Source organism: Heterodontus francisci, chromosome 10 (genome assembly GCF_036365525.1).
Source record: "Heterodontus francisci isolate sHetFra1 chromosome 10, sHetFra1.hap1, whole genome shotgun sequence".
In the NCBI taxonomy this organism is placed as follows: Eukaryota; Metazoa; Chordata; class Chondrichthyes; order Heterodontiformes; family Heterodontidae; genus Heterodontus; species Heterodontus francisci.
The window spans coordinates 10,763,037-10,788,098 of record NC_090380.1 but is presented as its reverse complement, the minus strand read 5'-3'; the positions used below and the strand labels follow the sequence as shown (position 1 = coordinate 10,788,098).

Sequence of the window (25,062 nt, the reverse complement as noted above, 5' to 3'; positions counted from 1 at the left end):
GACCCCTTCCCCCATCTATATACAAAATGCAGAGTTGACCCCTTCCCCCCCCATCTATATACAAAATACAGAGTTGATCCCTTCTCCCATCTATATACAAAAAGCAGAGTTGACCCCTTCCCCCCCCATCTATATACAAAATACAGAGTTGACCCCTTCCCCCCCATCTATATACAAAATGCAGGGTTGACCCCTTCCCCCCATCTATATACAAAATACAGAGTTGACCCCTTCCCCCCAATGTATATACAAAAAGCAGAGTTGACCCCTTCCCCCCATCTACATACAAAATGCAGAGTTGACCCCTTCTGCCCCCATCTATGTACAAGTCAGCCTTTATCTTTGGGCGGCACATTGGCACAGTGGTTAGCACTGCAGCCTCACAGCTCCAGGGACCCGGGTTCAATTCTGGGTACTGCCTGTGCGGAGTTTGCAAGTTCTCCCTGTGTCTGCGTGGGTTTTCGCCGGGTGTTCCGGTTTCCTCCCACAGCCAAAAACGTGCAGGTTGATAGGTAAATTGGCTGTTGTAAATTGCCCCTTGTGTAGGTAGGTGGTCGGGAATATGGGATTACTGTAGGGTTAGTATAAATGGGTGGTTGTTGGTCGGCACAGACTCGGTGGGCCGAAGGGCCTGTTTCAGTGCTGTATCTCTAAATAAATAAAAGGGTCCAGCTAGCAACTTGTGCACTTGAGACCGTCCTGTCTTTGATGCGGCCCTCTTGTAATAGTCGGGTAGGGGTGTGATGGGTGGTCAGCGTCACCACCAGATTGTCAGTTTCCACGGTGAAATATTTCACTGCCCAGACGGTGGCCAGCAGGTGGCGCTCACACATAAGACTCTTCGCCAGGAGGTCTCACTTCCCTCTAAGGTCCACTGCCTCTTTCAGGAAAGTGTATTGTTTCTGGGGTCACACCATAGCTTCCCCAGCTACCTGTACCTCCATCCCAGCCACCCGTCCAAAATCATGTTTTTGTGTGGTGAACGAGGCCCTCTTTCCCCCAATTAAACCTTTATATTCAGAAGGGCGTCGGGGGTCATACATCTCAATGAGGTGATGGGCTGCCTTTTCCAGGTTCTCTCCGGGAAGACCACAATCCCGTCTTCTCCTGCTCCCCGTCCCCACAAACAATTATTCCCCGTATCTACTGCCACCTGGTGGCAGAGCATCCAGTCTGTTCCCAAAGCTCCTACTCCTGTGTCTGACCACTTGCCCAGAACACAAGTGCTTTTAGTGACCAGAGGTCCGAGCCAGACCTCCATGGGTTTGGATACCGTCCCAGCGGCTGAGTCACGCGTGAAACTCTCTAAAGTGTGGGGATCTCCACTGGACCATGGAGATTTAAGAACAAAGAACAAAGAAAATTACAGCACAGGAACAGGCCCTTCGGCCCTCCAAGCCTGCGCCGATCCAGATCCTCTACCTAAACATGTCGCCTATTTTCTAAGGGTCTGTATCTCTTTACTTCCTGCCCATTGTATCTGTCTAGATACATCTTAAAAGACGCTATCGTCACCGCATCTACCACCTCCGCTGGCAACGCGTTCCAGGCACCCACCACCCTCTGCGTAAAGAACTTTCCACGCATATCCCCCCTAAACTTTTCCCCTTTCACTTTGAACTCGTGTCCTCTAGTAATTGAATCCCCCACTCTGGGGAAAAAGCTTCTTGCTATTCACCCTGTCTATACCTCTCATGATTTTGTACACCTCAATCAGGTCCCCCCTCAACCTCCGTCTTTCTAACAAAAATAATCCTAATCTACTCAACCTTTCTTCATAGCTAGCGCCCTCCATACCAGGCAACATCCTGGTGAACCTCCTCTGCACCCTCTCCAAAGCATCCACATCCTTTTGGTAATGTGGTGACCAGAACTGCACGCAGTATTCCAAATGTGGCCGATACAACTGTAACATGACCTGCCAACTCTTGTACTCAATACCCCGTCCGATGAAGGAAATCATGCCGTATGCCTTCTTGACCACTCTATTGACCTGCGTTGCCACCTTCAGGGAACAATGGACCTGAACACCCAAATCTCTCTGTACATCAATTTTCCCCAGGACCTTTCCATTTACTGTATAGTTCATTCTTGAATTGGATCTTCCAAAATGCATCACCTCGCATTTGCCCTGATTGAACTCCATCTGCCATTTCTCTGCCCAACTCTCCAGTCTATCTATATTCTGCTGTATTCTCTGACAGTCCCCTTCACTATCTGCTACTCCACCAATCTTAGTGTCGTCTGCAAACTTGCTAATCAGAGCATCTATACTTTCCTCCAAATCATTTATGTATATCACAAACAACAGTGGTCCCAGCACGGATCCCTGTGGAACACCACTGGTCACACGTCTCCATCTTGAGAAACTCCCTTCCACTGCTACTCTCTGTCTCCTGTTGCCCAGCCAGTTCTTTATCCATCTAGCTAGTACACCTTGGACCCCATGTGCCTTCACTTTCTCCATCAGCCTACCATGGGGAACCTTATCAAACGCCTTACTGAAGTCCATGTATATGACATCTACAGCCCTTCCCTCATCAATCAACTGTCACTTTGAGGGGGAAAGAAGAGTAGACAACTGTGTGGAAAGCTCCTGTATCTATCACGTACCTACCCTGCTTCCTCTCCACTCCACACAGGGTCTCCCGTACTCTTCATACCTGAGTGAACACAGGTACTCGGGCTGGGCGTGGCCCCATCAATTCCGATCCCCCGCAAGGGTGCTGGCATCATTCCCCACCGAGCACACCTTGCCCTCTTGCTGCCTCCTTTCCAGAGTTGCTAGTTGCTTCTCCATGTTCTCCCAGGATGGCGCTGGAGCCTCTCCCACCTGCTCGGGTTTCAATCCTCCGTTGCTGCAAAGGGGTTTCTTACACTCCCGTTTAAAGTGACCCTTACCCCCACTCGGGGGCTGACCTTCCTTCACCTCCCTCTTGATGCCAATGTTTCTGGGTATTCCCTTTTATCTTGTGTACTTTCCCCTTTTCCTTAGGAATTTCCCCTTTAGTCGCCTTTTTTCCTTTACTCTGATCAAATCTAAGGGTCATTTTCCTTAAGATTCCTGCCTCTGTATTGTTATCACAATAAATAGAGGGAGCCAAGGTTAAAAAGAAGCATTCGTGTTTCTCCCCATCATCCAAGCTGTGAAGCCCGGCCACCTGGTCAATTTCCAGGAAATTACTGTACGGTTCTTCCCCCGACTGGAGTTTCTTTAAGTTCCCAGCCATTTTGCAATTGCTCAGCTGAGTAGGGAATGAGAAATTCACGATCGAGAGCCCCCCCCCCCCCCACCCATTGCTGATTGGGACCTGGGGCATGAAACCGCACCTGGCACATTGGTGCCATTCTCCCTGACTTCCCTTCCGGGTGGTCAGAATGTTGCCTGTCCAGCATGGATGCAGTTTCTCCCCATTTTCCATCCTCAAACTCCTCCCCCATCTTTTCCTCCTTCTCTTCCTTGTCTACAGTTTCTCCTCCCCTTACGCACAAATAAACCCAATGTTGTTGCAATCTCGCCTCCAGCACCCCAATACATCACCAACAATGTGTGGTCGACAAGCCTGTTTTCCTTGCTGCTGAACCCTGTAGGCTACTCTGACATCCTGTGTCTCTCTCTCTCTCACAGCAGGCTTACCATCATTCTTTGTTCTGTCTCTTTCTCAGACTCGAGTTCACACTGCCGCTGATTATCGACACACTGACTCTCTGAGTATTCCGTCTTACTGGCCCATCTCTCCACTTCTCTATCATGATTCTCTCTCTCTTTATCTTTCTCCTGTCTTTCCTGCTTTAATTATTCTATGTTCTGTCCACTATAGCCAACCTTTCCTCCTTCTCCTTTCTCAGTTTAATCAATTCTACCTCCATCTCACAGCTCTTCCTTTGCTATACCAGCAACCAGACTGCCTTTATTTGTGACCTTTTACATGTGGATCCCTGTGTCCACTGACCAGCTTCTACTAGGGGATCATCTGCTTCCAGAATCACCCAAACCCACCCCTCCTTCAGGGGCAGCCTCCCTGCCTGTGTGTGTGCGTCTGTGTGTGTGTGTTTATGTGTGTGTGTGTGCATGTGTCTGTGTGTGTGTGTGTGTGTGTGTGTGTGTGAGTCCACACCGGCTCTCTGAAAGAGTAATTCACTCAGTTCCACTCCTCCTGCCTTCTCCCCATAACCCTGCACATTCTTCCTTTTCATATAACAGTCTAATTCCCTTTTGAATGCTTCAATTGAACCTGCCTCCACCATGTTCTCAGACAGTGCATTCCAGACCTTAACCACTCTCTGCATGAGAAGGTTTTTCCTCATGTCACTTTCGATGTCTTGAATTCTTCTGTCTTTGTCCTGACGTCTTCCACACTGCATAATCCTACCACTCGGTGAGCTCCACCTGCTGGTCCACACCACAACTGGTTACATTTTGCTTACAAACAGAAATACAGGAGATATTAAAATGCCTTACACACCTCATTTTGAGGTATGCCTGGTGCTGCTTCTGGCATGCACTCCTGCACTCTTCATTGAACCAGGATTGTTCCCCCAAATTGATGGTAATGGCAGAGTGGAGGTTATGCTGGGCCATGAGGTTAAAGATTGTGTTTGAATACAATTCTGCTGCTGCTGATGGCCCACAGCGCCTCACTTGTTCTGCCAAACAATATGGCTGATCGCCTGCCTCAACTCCACTTTCCCGCCCACTCTCCATATCTGCTGATTCCCTGAGACCAAAAATCTATTGATCTCAGTCTTGAATATATTCAACAATGGAGCATCCACAACTCTCTGGGGTAAACAATTCCAAAGATTCACAACCATTTGAGTGAAGAAATTTCTCCTCATTTCAGTCCTACGTGATCAAGCCCTTATCCTGAGGCTGTGCCCCTGTGTTCTAGATTCCCTGGCTAGGGGTAGTAACCTCTCCGTGTCTACCCAGCCAGGTCCCTTCAGAATCTTGTATCTTTTATTGAGATCACCTCTCATTCTTCTAAATTCCAGAGAGTATTAGCTTGATTTACCCAGCCTTTCATCACAGGACAAATTTCTCAACCCAAGAACCAATATAGTGAAACTTCGCTGTTCCACCTCCAATGAAAATATATTCTTCCTTAGATATGGAAACCGAAATGTGCACACAGTACTCTATGTGTGGTCTCACCAAAGCCCTGCACAATTGGTAGTAAGACTTCCTTATTCTTCTACTTCAATCCCCTTGCAATAAAGGCCAAATGCCATTTGCTTTCCTAACTGTTTGCTGTACCTGCATGCTAATTTTGTGTTTTTGTACAAGTACATCCAAGTGTCTCTAAACATGAAAAATTAGAAGTTTCACTTCTTTTAAGAAAATATTCTAAGACTATTCTTATGACCAAAGTGAATAACCTCACACTTCTCTACATTAGACTGCATCTGCCACCTTGTTACCCAATCACTTAACCTGTCTATGGGCTGGATTTTGTGGAGGAGGTGTGATTCCCAGCGCCGGGACAAAAAGGCAGGTGGGGGGTGGAATCACACCTTGGAGGTGCAACCGGTCTTTTCGTGCCCCCTACGGAGCGATCCTCTGTCATTTTGCTGCCTAAGTGTTACACGCTGGGATCCCGCCTCCAAAAGCTGCTGGCCAATCACAGGGCTGGCAGCTCAACACTTGAAGAACAGTGGTAGAATCAGACAGATTCAGCATGGATTTACGAAAGGGAAATCATGCTTGACAAATCTACTAGAGTTCTTCGAGGATGTAACTAGTAGAGTTGATGAGGGGGAGCCAGTGGATGTGGTTTATTTGGACTTTCAGAAGGCTTTCGACAAAGTCCCACATAAGAGATTAGCGTGTAAAATTAAAGTGCATGGGATTGGGGGTAGTGTATTGCGATGGATAGAAAATTGGTTGGCAGACAGAAATAAGGAGTAGGACTAAACGGGTCTTTTTCCGAATGGCAGGCAGTGACTAGTGGGGTACCGCAGGGATCGGTGCTAGGACCCCAGCTATTCACAATATATATTAATGATTTAGGCTTCAGGGTGATTTGGACAAGTTGAATGAGTGGGCAAATGCATGGCAGATGCAGTATAATGTGGATAAATGTGAGGTTATCCTCTTTGGTAGCAAAAACAGGAGGGAGATTATTATCTGAATGGCTATAAACTGAAAGAGGGGAATATACAACGAGACCTGCGTGTTCTCATACACCAGTCGCTGAAGGTGCAACAGGCAGTAAAAAAGGCAAATGGTATGTTGGCCTTCATAGCAAGAGGATTCAAGTACAGGAGCAGGGATGTCTTGCTGCAATTATACAGGGCCTTGGTGAGGCCACACCTGGAATATTGTGTGCAGTTTTGGTCTCCTTATCTGAGGAAGGATGTTCTTGCTATAGAGGGAGTGCAGAGAAGGTTTACCAGATTGATTCCTGGGATGGCGGGACTGATGCATGGGGAGAAATTGAGTCGGTCAGGATTCTAGTCGTTGGAGTTCAGAAGAGTGAGGGGGGATCTCATGGAAACCTATAAAATTCTAACAGGACTTGACAGAGTAGATACAGGAAGGATGTTCCCGATGATGGGGGAGTCCAGAACCAGGGGTCATAGTCTAAGGATATGGGGTAAACTTTTCAGGACTGAGATGAGGAGAAATTTCTTCACCCAGAGAGTGGTGAGCCTGTGGAATTCACTACCACAGAAAGCAATTGAGGCCAAAACATTGTATGTTTTCAAGAAGGAATTAGATATAGCTCTTGTATCTAAAGGGATCAAAGGGTATGGGGAGAAAGCAGGAACAGGTTACTGAGTTGGATGATCAGCCATGATCATAATGAATGGCTGAGCAGGCTCGAAGGGTTGAATGGCCTACTCCTGCTCCTATTTTCTATGTTTCTATGTTTAATACTGCAGTGGCTTTGGACCCAAGCCTGGTGCTGGAACCCCAGAACTCAGGTAAGTGAGGCACTCCCTCCGGGACCAATCTGGAAGACCCCGTTGCGGGGTGGGGGGTGGGGTGCGAGGATGGGCATGAAGCCAAGGGAAAGGGGGTCCATAGAGGTGGAGATTTTGCCAGTGGGTGTCCCTCATGGGCTACAGATTGCCCATGAAAGAGGGACCCCCCCCCCCACCCCCAAGCCTGTTTTATGAGGCACCCTGTCCACACCCCCCGCCGCTGCTGATTAGATCCCAGAGGCGCTGGGAAGAGGCCCTTGAGTGGCCATTGATAGGCCACTTAAAGGTCTTAATTGGCCTCCAGGTGGAAGGCCATTGTCAGCCTTACACGCCCTGGCAAGATTGCTTGGCAACAGGAAGGTGACAGGCCCTCCACCCCCGCCACCCGTCGCAATTCAATAGGTCCCACTGCCTCTGACCTTGCCTCAGGGGACCCATAAAATCCGGCCCTATATCTCTTTGCAGCCTCTTTGTGTCCTCCTCACAGCTTACATTCCCACCTAGCTTAGTATTGTCAGCAAATTTGTATACATTACTATCAGACTCTTCATCTAAACCATTAATATAGATTATAAATAGCTGAGACTCCAACACTGATCTTTGTGGCACTCCACTAGTTACAGCCTGCTAACTTGAAATTGCCTCACTTATCATTCCCTTTTGTAAAACCATGTTGACTTTGTCTGATCACTGTGCTTTTCTAAATGCATTGTTAACACTTCTTTAATGATAGATTTGAGCATTTTCCTGATGCCTGATGTCAGGCTAACTGGCTTGTAGTTCCCTGTTTTCTTTCTCCCTCCTTTCTTGAATAGCAGCGTTACGTTTGCTAACTTCCAATCTGCTGGGACCATTCTAAAATCTAGGGAATTTTGGAAAATCATAACCAGTGCGTCCACAATCTCTGCAGCCACCTCCTTTAGAACCCTAGGATGTAGGCTAACACATTTGTCGGATTTTATTCCAATAAGTTTCTCAAATACTTTTTTTCTGATGATATTAATTTTCACTGTTATTAGCCCTTTGGTCACCTTCTATTTCTAGTATGTAATAAGTGTTTTCTACTGTGATGACAGAAACAAAATATTTGTTCAATGTCTCTGCCATTTCCTCATTCTCCAGCCCTTTGCTGGTTTCTAAAGCTTTCCCAATTCCCAAGCTTACTACTATCTTTGCAACATTATAAACCTCTTATTTTAATCTAATACTATCCTTAACATCCCTAGTAAGCCAGTGATAGATCATTCTTGCTGAGTTTTTTAATGGAATGTATTTTGTTGAATATTTTGAATTGTTTCTTTAAATGTTTCCTACAGTCTATTTACCCAATCAATCTCAGCCAGTTCTCCTCTCATACCTATGTTACTGGCTTTGTTTACATTTGAGATTCATGTTTTGGACTTGAAGATGTCATTCTTACACTTAATATGGAATTCAATTGTATTATGATCACATTTTCCCAAAGGATATTATACTATGAGATTACAAATTAAACATGCCTCATTGCACAATACTAAATCTAAAATAACTTTATCGCTAGTTGGTTCCACAAAGTACTGTTTCAGGAAACTGTTGCAAAAGCATTCTACAAACTCATCTTTCATACTACTTTTGCCAATTGATTGGTCCAGTCTATATGCAGGTTAAAGTCCCCCACAATTATTACATTGCCTTTGTTTAAGCTCCAATTATTTCTTGCTTAATGCTCTGTCCCATAATATAACCACTGTTGGGGGGCCCATAAACTATGTCCATTGGTATTTTCTGACCCTTGTTAATCCTGTTTAGTCATCTCTACCCATACTGATTCTACTTCCTGATGTTCTGAGCCAAGATCCTTTCTTAGTACTGTCCTTATCATCCTTTACTATCAGAGCAGCTACTCCTTTTCCATTCTGTCTGTTTTTCTGAAATATTGTGTACCCTGGAATATTTATTTCCCAACCTTGGTTGCCTTGTCTTTACTATTTTTAAAATTCATTCTGGGTAGATGTGGGCGTCGCTGGCTATGCCAGCATTTATTGTCCATCCAATTGCCCATGAGAAGGTGGTGGTGAGCTGCCTTCCTGAACCGCTGCAGTCTGTGTGTGGTAGGTACACCCGCAGTGCTGTTAGGAAGGGTGTTATAGGACTTTGACCCGGTGACAATGAAGGGACGGTGATATAGTTCCAAGTCAGGATGGTATGTGACTTGGAGGGGAACTTGCAGGTGGTGGTGTCCCATGCGTTTGCTGCCCTTGTCCTTCTAGTTGGTAGAGGTCGTGGGTTTGGAAGGTGCTGTCTCAGGAGCCTTGGTGCGTTGCTGCAGTGAATCTTGTATATGGTACACACTGCTGCCACTGTGCATCGGTGGTGGAGAGAGTGAATATTTGTAGATGGGGTGCCAATCAAGTGGCTGCTTTGTCCTGGATGGTGTCGAGCTTCTAAAGTGTTGTTGGAGCTGCACCCATCCAGACAAGTGGAGAGTATTCCATCACACTCCTGACTTGTGCCTTGTAGATGGAGTTCCCAGCCTCTGACCTGCTCTTGTAGCCACGGTATTTATATGGCTACTCCAGTTCAGTTTCTAGTCAATGGTAACCCCCAGAATGTTGATAGTGGGGGATTCAGCAATGGTAATGCCATTGAATGTCAAGGGGAGATGGTTAGATTCTCTCTTGTTGGAGATGGTCATTGCCTGGTGCTTGTGTGGCGCGAATGTTACTTGCCACTTATCAGCCCAAGCCTGGATACTGTCCAGGTCTTGCTGCATTTCTACACGGACTGCTTCAGTATCTGAGGAGTCACGAATGGTGCTGAACATGGTGCAATCATCAGCAAACATCCCCACTTCTGACCTTATGATTGAAGGAAGGTCATTGATGAAGCAGCTGAAGATGGTTGGACCTAGGACACTACCCTGAGGAACTCCTGCAGTGATGTCCTGGAGCTGAGATGATTGACCTCCAACAACCACAACCATCTTCCTTTGCACTAGGTATGATACCAATCAGCAGGGAGTTTTCCCCCTGATTCCCATTGACTTCACTTTTGCTGGGGCTCATTGATGCCATACTTGATCAAATGCTGCCTTGATGTCAAGGGCAGTCACCATGTCTCTGTAATGGCAATTTGATCTGCACCATTTATTTCTGTTTGTGCCACTAGTTCATCCACAAATGCTTCATTCATTCAGATAAGAGCCTTTTTTTACATTAATCTTTGCATGGGCCTTATTTGCCGATGCACTATTACTGTTCAACTCACTGTCCCACTTTGCTTTTCTTTACCCAAATCGCTATACTGCTCCATGGCCTCGGCTTTTCTCTTTAGATTTCTAAATTTCCCTTCACCTGGCCCTTCTCCCCACTTTTAGTTTAAAGCCCTATCCACAGCCCTAGTTAAAAGATTCACTAGGACACTGATACCAGCCTGGTTTAAGTGGAGCCCATGCTAACGAAACAGCTCCTTCTTTCCCCAGTGCTGGTGTCAGTGCCCATGAATCAAAACACCCACACCACTCTGAGCCATGCATTTCATTCTCAAATCTGCTTGGCCGAATGCCAATTGGTATGTGGCTCAAGTAACAATCCTGAGATTCTGCTTATTAATTTAGAATTCAGTTCCTCAAACTCCTTCTGCAGAACATCATTCCTAGTTCTAACTGTGTCTTTAGTTCTACGTGGACCACAACAACTGGATCCTCCCCTTCCCACTGCAAGTTCGTTTCCAGCCGCGAGGAGATGTCCTTAACCCCGGCACCGGACAAGCTTAAGAGCTCCTGTTTTGTCTTTATTCTGTTTCTGGTTCCCAGATGTTGAAAAGAATCACACTTTAAGCTTGGAAAAGGCTGAAGTCAGTCTTGTTTATGACAGCACCATGCTTTGTGCTGTAGAACCTAGTTCAAAATGTTTCTTGTGTTACATATAACATGACTTCCCCCCACTGGAACACTAATACATAACAACTAGTTCCTAGCTAATTAGTTCCTAACACTTTACAGATAGTATAACAATATATACATATATAACATCCCTCTTTCTTTAAAACATAATGCCACTATATCAATAGAACTGCCAATATAAATAAAGCAGATTATCATCTGACTTGTGGAAATAATCTGAACCCTTTTTAGAGTCTTTTATAGTGTGTATTTTTTAAAAAATATTATTCATGGTATCGCTTGGGGGGGTAAGGTGTTGTGCCTCCATCTTGTATATTTGGCATTTGGTGCTCTCAGTAATGAGCTAGCATGCTGTACAGGCGATGTCTTGTTACTTATTGGTGATGTTGTTAGTGTTGTCTCGCTGGATAGTGATGTTTCCGGTGTTGTTGATGGTCTTTTCTGTTGTTCCAGCTCAGGTGTCAGTCGAATATGGATTGTGTTCCTTTGCATTTAGTTACTGGTTTTGGTCTCAATGATATATGACCTTGGACTCTCAGCTTCATAGAGTCATCGAGAGTCATAGAATTATCCAGCACAGTAACAGGTCCTTGGGCCCATCGTGTCTGTGCTGGCCCTCGAGCACCTATCTATTCTAATCCCATTTTCCAGCACTTGGCCCGTAGCCTTGTTTGCTATAGCATTTCAAGTGCACATCTAAATACTTCTTAAATGTTGTGAGGGTTCCTGTCTCTACCACCTCTTCAGGCAGTGTGTTCCAGATTCCAACCACGCTCTGGGTGAAAACATTTTTCCTCTAATCCCCTCTGAACCTCCTGCCCCTTACCTTAATTCTATGCCTCCTGGTTATTGACCCCTACGCTAAGGGAAAAAGTTTCTACCAGTGCCCCTCATAATTTTGTATACCTCAATCAGGTCCCCCCTCAGCCTTCTCTGCTCTAAGGAAAACAACCCTAGCCTATCCAATCTCTCTTCATAGCTGAAATGCTCCGGCCCAGGCAACATCCTGGTGAATCTCCTCTGCACCCTCTCCAGTGCAATCACATCCTTCCTATAGTGTGGTGCCCAGAACTGTACACAGTACTCCAGCTGTGGCCTAACCAGCGTTTTATACAGCTCCATCATAACCTCCCTGCTCTCATATTCTATGCCTCGGCTAATAAAGGCACGTATCCCATATGCTTTCCTAACCACTTTATCTAACCATGCTGCTGCCTTCAGTGATCTATGGACAAGTACACCAAGGTCCCTCTGACCCTCTGTACTTCCTCAGGTCCTACCATCCATTGTATAGTCCCTTGACTTATTAGTCCTCCCAAAATGCATCACCTCACACTTCTCAGGATTAAATTCCATTTGCCACAGCTCCACCCATCTTACCAGCCCATCTATATTGTCCTGTAATCTAAGGCTTTCCTCCTCACTATTTACGAGACCACCAATTTTCGTGTCATCTGCAAACTTACTGATTATACCTTCTATATTCACGTCTAAATCATTAATGTACACTCCAAACGGCAAGGGTCCCAGCACCAATCCCTGTGGTACACCACTGGTCACAGGTTTCCACTTGCAAAAACAACCCTTGACAATCACCCTCCACCTCCTGCCACGAAGCCAATTTTAGATCCAATTTGCCAAATTGCCCTGGATCCCATGGGCTCTAACCTTCTTAACCAATCTCCCATGCGGGACCTTATCAAAAGCATTACTGAGGTCCATGTGGACTACATCAACTGCCTTAGCCTCATCTACACATCTAGTCACCTCCTTGAAAAATTCAATCAAGTTTGTTAGACACAGTCTCCCCCTGACAAAGCCATGCTGACTATCCCTGATTAATCCCTGCCTCTCCAAGTGGAGATTAATCCTGTCCCTCAGAATTTTTTCCAATAGTTTCCCTACCACTGATGTTAGACTCACCAGCCTGTAATTAACTGGTTTATCCCTGCTACCCTTCTTGAATAATGGTACCACATTCGCTGTCCTCCAATCCTCTGGTACCTCTCCTGTGGCCAGAGAGGATTTGAAAATTTGTGTCATAGCCCCTGCCTTGCCTTACATAACAGCCTGGGATACATCTCATCTGGGCCTGGGGATTTATCCACTTTTAAGACCGCTAAAACAGCTAATACTTCCTCCCTTTCAATGCTAATTTCTTCAAGTATATCACAATCCCCCTCGCTAATCTCTCCACCTACATTGTCCTTCTCCATAGTAAATACAGACGAAAAGTAATCATTTAAAACCTCACCTATGTCTTCCGGTTCCACATGCAAATTGTCACTCTGGTCCCTAATGAGCCCTACTCTTTAATAAAAGCAAAATACTGCGGATGCTGGAAATCTGAAATAAAAACAAGAAATGCTGGAATCACTCAGCAGGTCTGGCAGCATCTGTGGAAAGAGAAGCAGAGTTAACGTTTCGGGTCAGTGACCCTTCTTCGGCCCTACTCTTTCCCTGGTTATCCTCTTTCCCTTAATATACTTATAAAGTGTCTTGGGATTTTCCTTTATCTTGCCCGCCAGTGTTTTTTCATGTCCCATCTTGGGTCTCCTAATTACTTTTTTAAGTACCCCCCTACACTTTCTGTACTCCTCTAGTGTCTCCGCTGTTTTCAGCACTCTGAATCTGCCATAAGCCTCCTTTTTTTTCCTGATCCAATCCTCTATATTCCTTGACATCCAGGGTTCCCTGGACTACCCTTCACCTTTACGGGAACATGTTGGCCCTGAACTCTCACTGTTTCCTTTTTGAATGACTCCCACTGGTCTGATGTAGACTTTTCTACGAGTAGCTGCTCCCAGTCCACTTTGGCCAGATCCTGTTTTATCATATTGAAATCGGCCTTCCCCCAATTCAGTACTTTTATTTCCGGTCCATCTTTGTCCTTTTCCATAATTGCCTTAAATCTTAGAGTTATGGTTACTATCCCCGAAATGCTCCCCCACTGACACTTCTACCACTTGTCCAGCTTCATTCCCTAGGATTAGGTCCAGTATCACCCCTTCTTTTGTAGGACTTTCTACGTGCTGGCTCAAAAAGCTCTCCTGTATGCACTTTAAGAATTTCACCTCCTTTAAGCCTTTTGCACTAAGATTATCCCAGTTGATTTTGGGGATGTTGAAATCCCCTACTATTATTACCTTATTATTATTACACCTCTCTGAGATTTGCCTACATTTCTGCTCCTCTATCTCTCCCTGACAGTTTGGAGGCCTGTAGTACACTCCCAGCCAAGTGATTGCCCTCTTTTTGTTTTTAAGTTCTACCCATATGGCTCCATTTGAGGAACCTTCTAAGATATCATCCCTCCTTACTGCAGTAATTGACTCCTTGATCAACAGTGCAATGCCACCTTCTCTTTTACCCGCTCCCCTGTCATGCCTGAAGATTCTATACCCTGGAATATTGAGCTGCCAGTCCTACCCTTCCCTCAACCAAGTCTCTTTGATAGCAATAATATCATATTTCCATGTGTTAATCAATGCCCTCAGTTCATCTGCCTTACTAGTAAGACTCCTTGCGTTAAAATAGATGCAATCCAGCCTTGCATTATTCACTTGGGCCTTAACAGGTCTATATTTGCTCTGCCTTTCAGACTGACTTAGTTTCTCTTCTATATTTGACTATGCATCACCCCCTACTGTACTTCCACTCTGTATCCCATCCCCCTGCCAAATTAGTTTAAACTTCCCCCCCCCCAACAGCACCAGCAAACCTCCCAGCATGGTTGTTGGTCCCGTTCCGGTTCAGGTGCAACCCGTCCGACTTGTACAGGTCCCACCTTTGCCAGAAACAGACCCAGTGATCCAGGAAACTAAAGCCCTCCCTCCTGCACCATCTCCTCAGCCACGCATTCATCTGCTCTATCCTCCTATTCCTATACTCACTAGCACATGGCACCGGGAGTAATCCAGAGATTACAAACTTTGAGGTCCTGCTTTTTAATCTGCTACCTAGATCCCTAAATTCTTGTTGCAGGACCTCGTCCCTCTTTCTATCTATGCCGTTGGTACCAGTGTGTACAACGACCTCTGACTGTTCACCCTCCCTCTTCATAATGTCCTGCAGCCACTCCGTGACATTCTTGACCCTAGCACCAGGGAGACAACATACCGTCCTGGAGTCACATTTGTGGCCGCAGAAACGCCTGTCTGTTCCCCTTACAATAGAATCCCCTATCAATATAGTCCTGCCACTCTTCTTCCCCTCCTGTGCAGCGGAGCCACCATGGTGCCATGAACTTGGCTCTTGATGCTTTCCCCTGAGCCAACTCCCCCAACAATATCCAAAAAGTGGTATATCTGTTAGAGACGGGGATGGCCACAGGGGACACCTGCACTACCTGCCTTCCTCTGCTCTTTTATTCTGCTAGGTAGCAGATTAAAAAGCATAACCTCAAAGGTTGTAATCTCTGGTGGTCACCCATTCCCTTTCTGCCTTTGCAGCATTTGCCTGCGGTGTGACCACCTCGTTAAATCCATGACAATCTCAGCATCACGGAAGGTAAGTGTCCGCGATCCTGGGGCTCTATTTATCTGCTCCTCTCTCAGGATTCTCCCCTCATGTCCGCTCTGCTCCCGGAAGGTAATTGACTAGGCCGCGATCCTCGGGCTCTATTTATCGGCTCCTCTCTCGGCGTTCTCCCTTCAGGTCTGCTCCTCTCCGCTCCACTCTCGGAAGGTAAGTATCTAGGCCGCGATCCTCGGGCTCTATTTACCGGCTCCTTTTTCGGAGTTCTCCCCTTAGGTCCGCTCCTCTCTGCTTCGCTCCTGGAAGGTAACAAGTAACAACTTTTGCTGGGCTCAAGGTGTTAATGTTTGGATCCTGTATGTGTACAGTTTGTCCTTTCAACAGCTCGGGTAGGGATTTAACATATTTGTTGAAATGTTGCTCTCCCCTTAACTGTGCTTCAGTAAGTTGTTGTCTCACTTCCTCCTGGTCACATGAAGGATGTATTTTGCTTGGCAGAGTTGTCTTATATTTTCTTCCATTTAACAGCTCTGTAGGTGATTTCATGTCAGCCTTGATGTGTGGATCAGAGTGACAATAAGGCCAGGTTTGCATCTTCCTTCATCTCTTGGCATTTCACAAGTGTCCTTTTGATCGTCTGGATGTGTCTTTCTATAAATCAGAGTTCCCATGGGTAGTGTGGTGATGAGGTGATGGTGTTGAACCCACACTGTTCAGCAAATTCCTTAAATTCTCTGGATGTAAATTGGGTGCTATTGTCACTTTTATTAACCTTTCAGGAATCCCTGGCTCAGTGAACAGAACTCATACTGCTGAGATTATTGTTGTGGCTCTCACGTCTTTCATCTTCTAGATAAAAGGAAATTTTGAGTAGTAGTCTGCGACTATGAGATATCATTCTTGATTATGTGTGAATAAATCGACTGCTACAGTATGGCCATGGTCTGGGTGGTACTTCAGTAGCTATCATCTCCTCATTCTATTGGGAGTTTCTGTACTTCTAGTATACATTGCATGTAGACACCATATTTTCAATATCTTTGTATATGTCTATCCAGTACACAGCTGATTTGTCTCTGAGCTTACATTTCTCCATTCCCATATGGCCTTGGTGTATCTTTTGGAGAAGTTCTTCCTGAATTGTTTTGGGTTTGTTTATTCTGGATCCGACCAGCAGAACACCATCTTCTAGTGAGATGTCATCTCTGATAGATCAGTACTGCCGTATTGCTGGCTGTGTGTGCTGTATCCTATCAGGCCATCCCTGGATCACTTGCTGTGATAGCATCTGTAACTCCTCGTCTTTGCTGGTCTTATCTCTAATTTGACTCAGTTTCGGTGGTGTTACGTTCACTAGATGATGAGTCTTTATGCCGAGATCTTCTTTGCTTCTTGTCGGAGGGTGCTTTTCAACTGGTGTACTATCTTCAACCCTCAGTGTCGCCTCCTTCACCTCATGGGTTACTGAGATAATCTGCAGCTCTTCACAACTGCTCAACCCCAGGATAGCAGGAACGTCTGTCTCTGTGACATAGAACATACAGTTAACATCTTTTCCTTTGTGTGTCCCTCTGATTTGGGTTATTCCGAGCTATCGAATCTCAGTTCCCCCGCATGCTACTAGCACGGCGATGTTTGGTTTCAGAGCACCTTCCCTTGGATAATTATTTTTCTCCAAATTTTCAGGAAAGATCTTCTGGTATAGTCTGAGCGGGATGATGTTACTCTGCACTCCAGTATCAATCTTCACCTTCAGATTTATCGTTGTGGACTTATTTCACAGCCTCTTCCTGATCTGAATGGTTGTGTGAATTTCTTTTCTCTGGGAACTGTCACATCCAGACATTTCATGCAATTCTATGGTTCCTATTTCTATCGTGTTCTCAAACCCATCGCCATCTTCCAGGGTATGGATGTTTTGGTTTCTTTCACTATTCTTTCACCCTGTTACTCTGGCTCTGATGACTCGTCTACCACCAACTTGCCTTGTTCTGCACATCTTTTCCCAGTGATTGGTCTTACCGCAAGCTCTGCAGATTGATCCATACGCGGTTCATTTCCTTCTATCTGTCAGTTCACGTGGTCGTCCACTGCTCCTTTCTGCATGTCTTTCTCCCTGTTTAGTGTACATTCTTTAGTTGTTGTTTCACTGCATCAACCCTGCTGCCTGTCTCTTGGCTTAACTGAAGGGTAGCCATTTGGGAGGTCAGAGTCTTCATCCGTCTGCTCGTGTCTTCATGTGCTCTGGCAGTGTCTACAGCCTGCGATATTGTGAGCTTGTCCTGTCTGATTAGAGCTTTCTGTGCTTCAGGACGTGCAGAACCCCAAATGACCTGAACTATCTGCTGTTCGTCTGTGTCCTTAAATTTATTTTCTGGCTGCATTTTTCAATCTTGCTACAAAATTGTCAATAGGATCACCTAGTTCCTGTCTGAGGCCTTGAAATTCATATCGGTATATCCGATGATTTGATTTTGGTTGGAGGTGGGTACTGAATCTTCCAAAAATTTTGTCTGGGTTTCTGCTGTCCTCTTCCAGCTGTTAAATAAATTTAATCCTATATCTCCAACCCAGAAGGATATAGCTGACCCTCTCCTCTTCACTAGTGCATTTTAGGAAACTACCAAATGCCAAATTGCACTTTTATTTAAACTTCTCAAATGCCTCTATGACATCGTCAGCTTCCCAATTCATGATGGGCTGTAGCAGTGCATTCATTCGTGTCCTGGCTGGCATTTTGTTTTTTTCTCTCACACTAATTTGGGTCACTTTTCTCAATCTGATGCTTTTAAAAATGTTGTAGGTTTACTCACAGACACTCGCTGCCACCATGTTTCGTCTTTATGTTGCTTCTAGTTCCCAGATGTTGGAAAGAATCACACTTTAATCTTGGAAAAGGCTGGAGTCAGTCGTGTTTATTAAAGCACCATGCTTTGTGCTGTGGAACCTGGTTCAAAATGGTTCTTGTGTCACATCTAATATAACTCCCCCCACTGGAACACTTACACATTACAACTAGTTTCTAGCTAAATATATACATATATAACAGCTCCTGGTCATGGCTGCAGTGAACAGTATCTATTCCCCTGACTATACTGGCTGCTATCACTACCACATCCTTTCCCTATTTGAATGGCTTCCTGCACATGGTGCTATGGTTTTGTTTTGCCCATCCACCCTACAGTCCTTGTTCTCATCCATAGAGGTGGAAAGGACCTTGTACCTTTTGCCCAAACAATGGGTGGCACAGTGGCACAGTGGTTAGCACTGCAGCCTCACAGCTCCAGTGACCCAGGTTCAGTTCTGGGCACTGCCTGTGTGGAGTTTGCAAGTTCTCCCTGTGACTGCTTGGGTTTTCACCGGGTGCTTCGGTTTCCTCCCACAGCCAAAGACATGCAGGTTGATAGGTACATTGGCCATTGTAAATTGCCCCTCGTGTAGGTAGGTGGTAGGAGAATTAAGGGAAGGTGGGGATGTGGTAGGGAATATGGGATTAATGTAGGATTAGTATAAATGGGTGGTTGATGGTCGGCACATACTTGGTGGGCTGAAGGGCCTGTTTCAGTGCTGTATCTCTCTATGACTCTAAAGTCAAGGGCTGAGTCTCCTCGATCTCTACATCCTGGAGCCCCAGACCTGCCTGACTTGCAGTCCCTGACCAACTCTAAAGCTTTACATAACTTAAGTGTTGTGACTTCCTGGTGGAGTGTCCAGGTAACTCTGCCCCTCCCTGATGCCCCACAATGTTTGCAGCTCCAAGCTGAAGTTGTTTGAGCTGCACTTACTGCAGATGTGGTTGTCCAGGATGTTTTCCATAATGTCCCCACACATTGCAGTTACAGCACAACACCTGTTCTGCTATGGCTATTGTAGAACTTTTGTCTACTTATTTTGGTTCGTACAGTCTCCCCCGGGCTGTTTATAGATCCTCATTCTCACCCGGGCTGTTTATACATCCTCAGTCTCTCCCGGGTTATTTATACATTCTCAGTCTCTCCCAGGCTATTAAAACATCCTCAGTCTCTCCCAGGCTGTTTATAGATCCTCAGTTTCTCCAGGGCTGTTTGTACATTCTCAGTCTCTCCTGGGCGATTTATAGATCCTCATTCTTACCCGGGCTGTTTATATATCCTCAGTCTCTCCCGGGCTGGTTTTTTTTATACATTCATGGGATTTGGGCGTCGCTGGCCAGGCCAGCATTTATTGCCCATCCCTAATTGCCCTTGAGAAGGTGGTGGTGAGCTGCCTTCTTGAACCGCTGCAGTCCATTTGGGGTAGGTACACCCACAGCACTGTTAGGAAGGGAGTTCCAGGATTTTGACCCTGCAACAGTGAAGGAACGGTGATATAGTTCCAAATCAGGATGGTGTGTGACTTGGAGGGGAACTTGCAAGTGGTGATGTTCCCATGCATTTGCTGCCCTTGTCCTTCTAGTTGGTAGATGTTGCGAGTTTGGAAGGTGCTGTCTAAGGAGCCGTGGTGCATTGCTGCAGTGCATCTTGTAGATGGTACACACTGCTGCCACTGTGGTGGTGGGAGTGAATGTTTGTAGATGGGGTGCGAATCAAGCGAGCTGCTTTGTCCTGGGTGGTGTCAAGCTTCTTGAGTGTTGTTGGAGCTGCACCCATCCAGGCAAGTGGAGAGTATTCCATCACACTCCTGACTTGTGCCTTGTAGATGGTGGACAGGCTTTGGGGAGTCAGGAGGTGAGTTACTCGCCTCAGGATTCCTAGCCTCTGACCTGCTCTTAAAATCACGGTATTTCTATGGCTACTCCAGTTCAGTTTCTAGTCAATGGTAGCCCTAGGATATTGATAGTGGGAAATTCAGCGATGGTAATGCCGTCGAATGTCAAGGGGAGATGGTTAGATTCTCTCTTGTTGGAGATGGTCATTGCCTGGCACTTGTGTGGTGCGAATGTTACTTGCCACTTATCAAACCAAGCCTGGATATTGTCCAGGTCTTGCTGCATTTCTACATGGACTGTTTCAGTATCTGAGGAGACCATCAGTCCTCACCTGGCTGTTTATTTATCCTCAGTTTCTCCCGGGTTGTTTATAGATTCTCAGTCTCGCCTGGGCTGTTTATATTTCCTCAGTCCTCACCCGGCTGTTTGTGTATCCTCAGTCTCTCCCGGGATGTTTATAGATTCTCAGTCTCTCCCGGGTTGTTTATAGATTCTCAGTCTCTCCCGGGATGTTTATAGATTCTCAGTCTCTCCTGGGCTGTTTATATTTCCTCAGTCCTCACCCGGCTGTTTGTGTATCCTCAGTCTCTCCCGAGATGTTTATAGATTCTCAGTCTCTCCCGGGTTGTTTATAGATCCTCAGTCTCTCCCGGGATGTTTATAGATCCTCAATCTCTCCCGGGTTGTTTATAGATCCTCAATCTCTCCCGGGTTGTTTATAGATCCTCAGTCTCTCCTGGGCTGTTCATAGATTCTCAGTCTCTCCCAGGCTGTTTATAGATCCTCAGTCTCTCCCGGGCTGTTTATAGATTCTCAGTCTCTCCCGGGCTATTTATAGATCCTCAGTCTATCCTGGGCTGTTTATAGATCCTCAGTCTCTCCCGGGCTGTTTATAGATCCTCAGTCTCTCCCGGGCTGTTTATAGATTCTCAGTCTCTCCCGGGCTGTTTATAGATTCTCAGTCTCTCCCGGGCTGTTTATAGATTCTCAGTCTCTCCCGGGCTGTTTATAGATCCTCAGTCTCTCCCGGGCTGTTTATAGATTCTCAGTCTCTCCCGGGCTGTTTATAGATCCTCAGTCTCTCCCGGGCTGTTTATAGACCCTCAATCTCTCCCGGGCTGTTTATAGATTCTCAGTCTCTCCCGGGCTGTTTATAGATCCTCAGTCTCTCCCGGGCTGTTTATAGATCCTTAGTCTCTCCCGGGCTGTTTATAGATCCTCAGTCTCTCCCGGGCTGTTTATAGATTCTCAGTCTCTCCCGTGTTGTTTATAGATCCTCAATCTCTCCCGGGCTGTTTATAGATTCTCAGTCTCTCCCGGGCTGTTTATAGATCCTCAGTCTCTCCCGGACTGTTTATAGACCCTCAATCTCTCCTGGGCTGTTTATAGATTCTCAGTCTCTCCCGTGTTGTTTATAGATTCTCAGTCTCTCCCAGGCTGTTTATAGATTCTCAGTCTCTCCCGGGCTGTTTATAGATTCTCAGTCTCTCCCGGGCTGTTTATAGATCCTCAGTCTCTCCCGGGCTGTTTATAGACCCTCAATCTCTCCTGGGCTGTTTATAGATTCTCAGTCTCTCCCGTGTTGTTTATAGATCCTCAGTCTCTCCCGGGCTGTTTATAGATCCTCAATCTCTCCCGGGCTGTTTATAGATCCTCAGTCTCTCCCGTGTTGTTTATAGATTCTCAATCTCTCCCGTGTTGTTTATAGATTCTCAGTCTCTCCCGTGTTGTTTATAGATCCTCAATCTCTCCCGGGCTGTTCATAGATCCTCAGTCTCTCCTGGGTTGTTTATAGATCCTCAGTCTCTCCCGGGCTGTTTATAGATTCTCAGTCTCTCCCGTGTTGTTTATAGATTCTCAATCTCTCCCGGGCTGTTTATAGATTCTCAGTCTCTCCCGGGCTGTTTATAGATCCTCAGTCTCTCCCGGGCTGTTTATAGATCCTCAGTCTCTCCCGGGCTGTTTATAGATCCTCAGTCTCTCCCGGGCTGTTTATAGATCCTCAATCTCTCCCGGGCTGTTCATAGATCCTCAATCTCTCCCGGGCTGTTTATAGATTCTCAGTCTCTCCCGTGTTGTTTATAGATTCTCAATCTCTCCCGGGCTGTTTATAGATTCTCAGTCTCTCCCGGGCTGTTTATAGATCCTCAGTCTCTCCCGGGCTGTTTATAGATCCTCAGTCTCTCCCGGAATGTTTATAGATCCTCAATCTCTCCCGGGTTGTTTATAGATCCTCAGTCTCTCCCGTGTTGTTTATAGATCCTCAATCTGTCCCGGGTTGTTTCTAGATCCTCAGTCTCTCTTCCGGGCTGTTTATAGATCCTCAGTCTCTCCCGGGCTGTTTATAGATCCTCAGTCTCTTCCGGGCTGTTTATAGATCCTCAATCTCTCCCGGGCTGTTTATAGATTCTCAGTCTCTCCCGTGTTGTTTATAGATTCTCAATCTCTCCCGGGCTGTTTATAGATCCTCAGTCTCTCCCGCACTGTTTATAGATCCTCAATCTCTCCCGGGTTGTTTATAGATCCTCAGTCTCTCCCGTGTTGTTTATAGATCCTCAGTCTCTCCCGGGTTGTTTATAGATCCTCAGTCTATCTTCCGGGCTGTTTATAGATTCTCAGTCTCTCTTCCGGGCTGTTTATAGATCCTCAGTCTCTCCCGGGTTGTTTATAGATCCTCAGTCTCTCCCGTGTTGTTTATAGATTCTCAATCTCTCCCGGGCTGTTTATAGATCCTCAGTCTCTCCCGGGCTGTTTATAGATCCTCAGTCTCTCCCGTGTTGTTTATAGATCCTCAATCTCTCCCGGGCTGTTTATAGATTCTCAGTCTCTCCCGGGCTGTTTATAGATCCTCAGTCTCTCCCGGGCTGTTTATAGATCCTCAATCTCTCCCGGGTTGTTTATAGATCCTCAGTCTCTCTTCCGGGCTGTTTATAGATCCTCAGTCTCTCCCGGGCTGTTTATAGATCCTCAGTCTCTCCTTGGCTGTTTATAGATCCTCAGTCTCTCCCGTGTTGTTTATAGATCCTCAATCTCTCCCGGGCTGTTTATAGATTCTCAGTCTCTCCCGGGCTGTTTATAGATTCTCAGTCTCTCCCGTGTTGTTTATAGATCCTCAGTCTCTCTTCCGGCCTGTTTATAGATCCTCAGTTTCTCCCGGGCTGTTTATAGATTCTCAGTCTCTCCCGTGTTGTTTATAGATTCTCAATCTCTCCCGGGCTGTTTATAGATCCTCAGTCTCTCCCGGGCTGTTTATAGATCCTCAGTCTCTCCCGGGCTGTTTATAGATCCTCAGTCTCTCCCGGGCTGTTTATAGATCCTCAATCTCTCCCGGGTTGTTTATAGATCCTCAGTCTCTCTTCCGGGCTGTTTATAGATCCTCAATCTCTCCCGGGCTGTTTATAGATCCTCAATCTCTCCCGGGTTGTTTATAGATCCTGATCCTCTGTGCTCTCCTGTAATGTCCTGTCATTTTTTGAGGACTGAAGAGAGAGGATCAGTCCATAGCTGAAACCAGGAATTGAAAGGTGAACTGTCTCAGTTGTAACTACTTTTATTTTCTTCACAGCTCAGATGACGATCTTTTATTATAAATCCAACAAGATTTTAAAGCCATATTGTGGGTTGCCTGTTGTGCTCAATTTTTCCAAAACAAACTATTTCCTGGTGTGTCACAGTGAAGAGAACAATGTAGTGCTTAGGATAGAGGTAAGTGACCAACCTGTTGACCATTGTTGACTTGTTCAGCTGGTTATCTGGTATGTGGAGGAACGCGTCGTCATGTTTAACAGTCTCCAAACGTACAAGTGTACAATATTAACAGGCAAGAAAAGACCATCTGCCTGCCCCAGACTGTGACCAGACCCATCCTCCCCCCGTCAGCCTGCCCCAGACACTGACCAGACCCTTCCTCCCCCCATCAGCCTGCCCCAGACGGTGACCAAACCCTTCCTCCGCCCCCCCCCCCACCCCCCCCCCGTCTCCCCACAGCAAAGCAACGAACCCACACTGCTGTAGTTTCAGTTCCAACATGGAGTGCACACTGAGTCAAAGTGCAGGTCGTCAGCCCTAAAAGATTCCCGCTGCTGCCCTTTGTATTGGGCGATGACCTTTTGTCCAAAGAACAAAGTGACCATAATTCCATAAGTTTTAAGGTACTTGTGGATAAGGATAAGAGTAGTCCTCGGGTGAAGGTGCTAAATTGGGGGAAGGCTAATTGTAACAATATTAGGCAGGAACTGAAGAATTTAGATTGGGGGCGGCTGTTTGAGGGTAAATCAACATCTGACATGTGGGAGTATTTCAAATGTCAGTTGATTAGAATCCAGGACCAGCATGGTCCGGTGAGGATGAAGGATAAATTTGGCAAGTTTCGGGAACCTTGGATAACGAGGGATATTGTGAGCCTAGTCAAAAAGAAAAAGGAAGCATTCGTAACGGCTGGAAGGTGAGGAACAGACGAAGCCCTTGAGGAATAGAAAGAAAGTAGGAAGGAACTTAAGCAGGAATCAGGAGGGCTAAAAGGGATCATGAAAAGTCATTGGCAAACAGGATTAAGGAGAATCCCAATGCTTTTTATACATATATAAAGAGCAAGAGGGTAACCAGGGGAAGGGTTGGCCCACTTAAGGACAGAGGAAGGAATCTATGCGTGGAGCCAGAGGAAATGGGCGAGGTACTAAATGAGTACTTTGCATCAGTATTCACCTAAGAGAAGGACTTGGTGGACGATGAGTCTAGGGAAGGGAGTGTGGATAGTCTGGGTCATGTCGATATCAAAAAGGAGGAGGTGTTGGGCGTCTTGCAAAGCATTAAGGTAGATAAGTCCCCAGGGCCTGATGGGATCTACCCCAGAATACTGAGGGAGGCAAGGGAGGAAATTGCTGGGGCCTTGACAGAAATCTTTGCATCCTCATTGGCTACAGGTGAGGTCCCAGAGGACTGGAGAATAGCCAATGTTGTTCCTTTGTTTAAGAAGGGTGGTAAGGATAATCCAGGAAATTACAGGCCGGTGAGCCTTACGTCAGTGGTAGGGAAATTATTGGGGAGGATTCTTCGGGACAGGATTTACTCCCATTTGGAAACAAAAGGA

General features: G+C 46.0%; 1 protein-coding gene across 2 annotated transcripts in view; it reads left to right on the top strand.

Annotated features, from left to right (window-relative positions):
• LOC137374081 (uncharacterized) overlaps positions 1–25,062 on the top strand; it is a 165,578-nt gene that overhangs the window by 135,508 nt on the left and 5,008 nt on the right. For both annotated transcript variants that reach the window (XM_068039836.1, XM_068039837.1), the window contains one exon: positions 23,539–23,678. In XM_068039836.1, coding sequence (XP_067895937.1) covers positions 23,539–23,678 — 140 coding nt within the window. The remainder of the gene's footprint in view (positions 1–23,538; positions 23,679–25,062) is intronic.